We start from the raw sequence: 5,645 nt of genomic DNA on the forward strand, positions 1-5,645 counted from the left end.
CTGCAAAAGACACTCTGACGCTCAAGTCAGTAAGTGTTTAAGAGGTATAAGAATAATTCTATGAATATAGAATGTAAGACATGAAATGAAAGTTACCACGTGTTATGTTGTGTTTATAATAATTCTATGAATATAGAATGTATTATTGAGATTAGATATAGAATGTTCTTTTTATAGGCATAAAATTGATGAATAGAATTGATGTTATGACCGTTTGGTCATTAAGATAGAAATGATGGTCATTAAGTCGGTAATGAAAGTGTCAGTTACAAACAAAAGAATGAATGATAGTTAACGCCGAGTTATAATTCATAATGCATAATAAAGACTGAGTTATAAGGTGACGGATCAATAGGTAATTTTTTTTACTAAAAATAGTGAGACTTAAACTCATAATCTCTTAGATAAATATAAAAAAAATTATACTATTTTAGCTATAACTCCTTGGAGGTGGATTAGACGTAGTTGCAAAAAAAAAAAAAGGTGCAATTGTATAGCCTTCTAAAAGTAAGATTTGGTATATATTGCAATAAGATTTAGTATAAAAATAAAATATGATTGTCTAATGGCAAATCTTTTTTCCATTATTATAAATATATAAAATAAAATCTAGGAAAAGTGCTTATTTTGATTGAAGATGGAGATTAAGGTATCTGGTAACTGATGAAAATTAAAATAGCGCCTATTACGTATTTATTAGAACTAGCGGCTCAAATGGCCGCTTTTTTTATTGAGTTAAAAAAGTTATTTTTATATCTTTATTTTTAAAATTATAAATTTAATATTAATAAATAAAAATAAATTATAAAAAATAAAATATTTTAAATTATTTATGATATATAAAAATATAAAATAATTAAATTTAAATTAAAAAAATAAAAAATTATATTATATTATCTATAATAAAATTAAGATAAAGATTTATTAATATTATCTACAAATCTTAATTTTATATATTAACTTTATCTATTTTTTCAATCTTATTTAATTTGAAGCAAATTTAAAAATTTATATTTGAAACACTCTTTATCTTTATACATAATTTTAATAGATAAAAAAATTATTTCTTTAATTTTATATTAAACATCTTTAATTATTTTTTATTTTATTATTATTTTAAAATAATTAATTTTTATTTTGATTATATCATCTCATCATATTATATACTATCATTTTTTTATAATTCTTGTTCATACCCTATCCCAATACTATAGTTCAAGCCCAAATAAGCCAAAAAGGCCCAATCCAAAGATTAACCTTCACCAACTGCTCGACCTCTTCTAAAGAGGTCGGGCTCGACATGGACTCCTCCCCAAAGAGGTCGGGCTCGATAGATAGCTGGCAAAGAACATTTATTCAAATAAGTAACTGTCCCTAAAATCTCTCAACCCACTTCTAGGAGTGATATCTCAACAACCATAAGATAAAAGGACGGTTATCCACCTTCAGAAGTGGAGCTACTCCAATGGTGATTATTGGATCACCACTATATATACACTGACACTCCTCAGGTATCTTTAAGTTCCAATACATTCTAAACCTGCTTACCCCCTTGCTAACTTAGGTATCAGAGTGCCTTTGCAGGTACCACCCCCATTCTCCAAATACGCAACTCGGATGGTGGCTCTCGAACGCGAACAAATCGGAGACCACCTTCCATTAACGCTTGGGCTAATCCTTCAAGCCTGATCCACCTATTTCAGGTTACCCACGTAACATTGGCGCCGTTGCCGTGGGCCTGGGAGATCAACGCATGATGATGGACGACCTAAACGAGGACGGAAACACTGCGTCTAAATCTGAGCAAGAAAATTAGGACACTGGTAACAATGACAGAGCCATAGTTACTCTGCAAGGAGCGGCTAACCAGCACAGAGAAGGCCCTTCAAGGGTGAAAGATCCAAAGGGAAACCCATCTAAAGCGCACGAACTAGAAAAAGGGGGACAACCTCACGCAGCCGACCTCCTAGGGCTGCTTCACGGCCACCAGGGACGGTTAGAACAACTGGAGCAAGAACTGGAGCGACAGAGAGAAGCGGAGAGAAACCTAAGGAAAGAAATTGAACGACGAAAGAGCTGGAAGAAAAGCTCTCGAGAGTAAAATCCAACATCCGAGGTAAGAGCTCCCTTAGTGACTGAGAGGAATCTCCCTTGGGGGAGAAGATCCATTTAATGAAGACATCATGAGGGCAAAGGTTCCAAGGAACTTTAAAAGTCCTGACATGGATTTATACGACGGACCACCGATCCAAAGCATCATTTGAGAAATTTCAAAAGCCGGATGTATTTAGCCGACGCCTCTGATGTTACGCGCTGCAAAGCCTTTCCGACAACCCTTACGAAGGCAATGATGAAGTGGTTCGATGGTCTCCCCCCAAGGTCGGTCTCCAGTTTCGACGATCTCTCACGTAAGTTCCTTATGCGATTTTCAATTCAAAAGGACAAAGTCAAGCACGCGCCTAGCCTCCTGGGAGTAAAGCAGGAGGTCGGAGAACCTCTGAGGGACTACATGGAGAGGTTCAACAAGGTGTGCTTGGAAATTCAAGATCTGCCTACAGAGGCAGTAATTATAGGACTAGTAAATGGACTCCAAAAAGGCCCATTCTCTCAGTCCATATCGAAAAGGCACCCGATTCTTTACGTGATGTACAAGAAAGAGTTGAGAAGTGCATCAATATGGAGGAAAATGCCAAGCTACGAGAACCTAGCTGGTGACCTGGGAAATCTCACCCGACAAGGGATAAGGAGAGGGAGCCTAAGAAAAAAGAAGAAGTCGGGCCTGAAAGGCCCAGGAGATATCACTCGTATACTCCTCTACGAGTTTTCCTAGTCGACATTTACAGGGAAATTTGCCATATCGAAAAGTTACCTCCCCCTAGGCCCATCAAGAATAAGAAAGGGGAAAGTCGTAGTGAATACTGTGAACACCATAAAATATATGGGCATTCAAGAAATGACTGTTACGACCTAAAAAATGTGATAGAAAAGCTGGTCAGAGAAGGCCGGCTTGATAGATATCTCATGGAAAGGTCTGACAATCATGGGAAAAGAAAAAGAGATGAGGTAGATCGGAGGGACCCGCCACAGACCCCGGAGCGACATATAGCAGAAGGAGGTCTCACGAAGTCATCTCATAAAAGGCACCTGAAAGATGTCTACCAGGTCGGAGGAGAGCTACCCGACCTTCCAACAATCAGTTTCACTAAAGAAGACGGACAAGGTATTGCCCCTGGACATGACGATCTGGTGGTAATTACCATGATTCTCACCAATGCCCATCTACACAGAACCTTGGTGGATCAAGGGAGCACGGCAAATATCCTGTTCAAACCAGCATTTGATAAGCTGGGAGTGGATGAAAAGGAGCTAAGGGCATACCCCGATACCTTATACGGACTGGGGGACACACTCATAAAACCACTAGGATTCATACCCCTACATACAACTTTTGGAAAGGGGATAAAGTCCAAAACTCTAAGTATCGACCTCATAGTTGTTGATGTAGGTTCGGCCTATAATGCCTTAATAGGTAGAACAACCCTCAATCGGCTGAGAGCAGTGGTATCCACCCTTCATCTGTGCTTGAAATTCCCAACACTAGAAGGAATTGCAACCATCAGGGGAGATTAGAAGTTGGCGTGAATGTGCTACAATGAAAGCCTAAACCTGAGAGAAAAAGGCAAAGAGGTCAACACCATTGAACTCGAAGGAGCTCGAATTAAAGAAGAGCTGCGACTACAACCCGGAGGGAAGACTGAAGAGTTGCAGATCAGGCAAGAGGACGGAAAAAATACCAATATAGGAGTCAATTTGGAAGAAAACTTAAAGAAGAAGCTGATAAGACTCCTACAAAAGAATTCTAACCTCTTTGCCTGGAAAGCCTCCGATATGCCCGGGATAGATCTCGAGCTCATGGCGCACAGGCTGTCAGTATACCCTGAATCGCAACCTGTTCAACAGAGAAGACGGAAGCTCGGAACTGAATGGGCCCAAGTGGTCGAAGAGCAAATAAAAGCCCTCCTAGAAGCCAGCTTCATCAGAGAGGTCAAATATCCGGCTACACTGACCTAAACAAGGCATGTCCAAAAGACCCATATCCACTTCCAAATATTGATACCCGAGTAGATTCCAACTCGGGTTATCAATACTTGTCGTTCATGGATGCATACTCGGGATATAACCAAACATCTTTCTTCATGTCTAGAGCAAATTATTGCTATGTGTAACACCCTAATTAGCCTAAGCCTTACCTCGAATCGTAAAGCAAAGGTTAATCAAAGGTTACGACAATTCTAAGCTTATACTTATATTATATAGAAGGAATTAATAATATCTAGAAGCCCGATGAAGGATATAGCTCAAAAAACAGAATTTGAAAGCGCAAAGCGTACTAACGAAGCTACTAACTTAAAGCACAAGAAACAGATGTAACATAGGAAGATATAGTAGTATAATATCATAAGAATCTAGCCACAGCTTGCGGAGTTTAAGCCGGCTAGTCATATGCAGATCATATGTGAAACCAGACAGTAAAAATAGCTTATACAAGTTTTGTTCTCTCAAATACAAGCCTCTAGGCGAAACAAAATGCAAAAGTGAGAGACATATACATAATAAACCGAAAAGGCTCCAAAAGGTATCTAGATCCTCCGCTTCTGTTACCAATAGAACAACTCACCATGGTGGGTTGCGACCTGCATCTGAAAATAACAACAGAGACATGGTATGAGAACCGGCGGTTCTCAGTATGGTAACAGTGCCCAGTGATGTAGGATATAAGACCCCGGGACGCCAAAGGCAATCCTAGACTCCATCTCCATCACAAGGATTCAAGCTTAAAGCATTCTAAACCAAATAAGCATCATATGTAAAACCTTAACAAAACTTAAGCCTTAGCACCATAAAAGGTTAATCTATCTTAGGAAATTTCTACTCTAATCAAACACCGCTGTCCCACAGCCTTCACCAACCGATCCGCCATGCGATCCCATCGCCATCGCCTCCCGAGCCTCCTCAATCCCAATAGAAAACACAAATATATACAATACAAATAAAACACAGATAGAAGCATATATAGCAATTAATTCAAATAGCAATTAGACATGTTATACAGATAAGAAAACAATATCAAGTCGGAAAAGCATACAAACAAATAGAAAATGCACATGATGAATGCCTGCCCTACTAGCTGTGATATCACATTGTCAGTTCAACTGCCAACCCGATACATCTCCATGGAGATGTTGCCCTTCGGAATCATGGTGTGGGAGCCCCCGAGATATAGTGCTCGGATCACTATCCAGGATTTTGCGCCTGTACACTCTGATGATCCGAAGGGATGCGAGCGAGATCTACTGCCTCCGACCCCACATCTAAGCGCAAGCGGGACGAACCACCGCCCTTACGCCGCTGCCGCTATCTCGACAGGCGGGATCTAACTTGGGCCCCTGCCGAGCGCATAGCGTATCATAATCTCAATGAAAAATAGTACAGTGGTTTTCAAAAACATTTTTTTTGTGCAAGATGGATCCATTACTTCATTCAGAGTCCTCAAATCTGTTCAACCATTGTTCCTTAATTCGCATCTCATCCATCAACCATTCATCACACATCATCAAGCCTTCCTCAGTATACCAGAAACCTAA

At 39.5% G+C, this 5,645-nt stretch overlaps 1 protein-coding gene across 1 annotated transcript; it reads left to right on the top strand.

The window, feature by feature from the left end:
• Positions 1-3,021: 3,021 nt before the first annotated feature.
• LOC148550373 (uncharacterized) lies at positions 3,022-3,630 on the top strand. The gene has a single exon (XM_088494469.1). The coding sequence runs from the start codon at positions 3,022-3,024 to the stop codon at positions 3,628-3,630; it is 609 nt and encodes a 202-aa protein (XP_088350595.1).
• Positions 3,631-5,645: the final 2,015 nt, after the last annotated feature.

This window comes from Arachis ipaensis, chromosome B7 (assembly GCF_059453495.1).
Source record: "Arachis ipaensis isolate K30076 ecotype BB chromosome B7, ASM5945349v1, whole genome shotgun sequence".
NCBI classification, from domain to species: domain Eukaryota; kingdom Viridiplantae; phylum Streptophyta; class Magnoliopsida; order Fabales; family Fabaceae; genus Arachis; species Arachis ipaensis.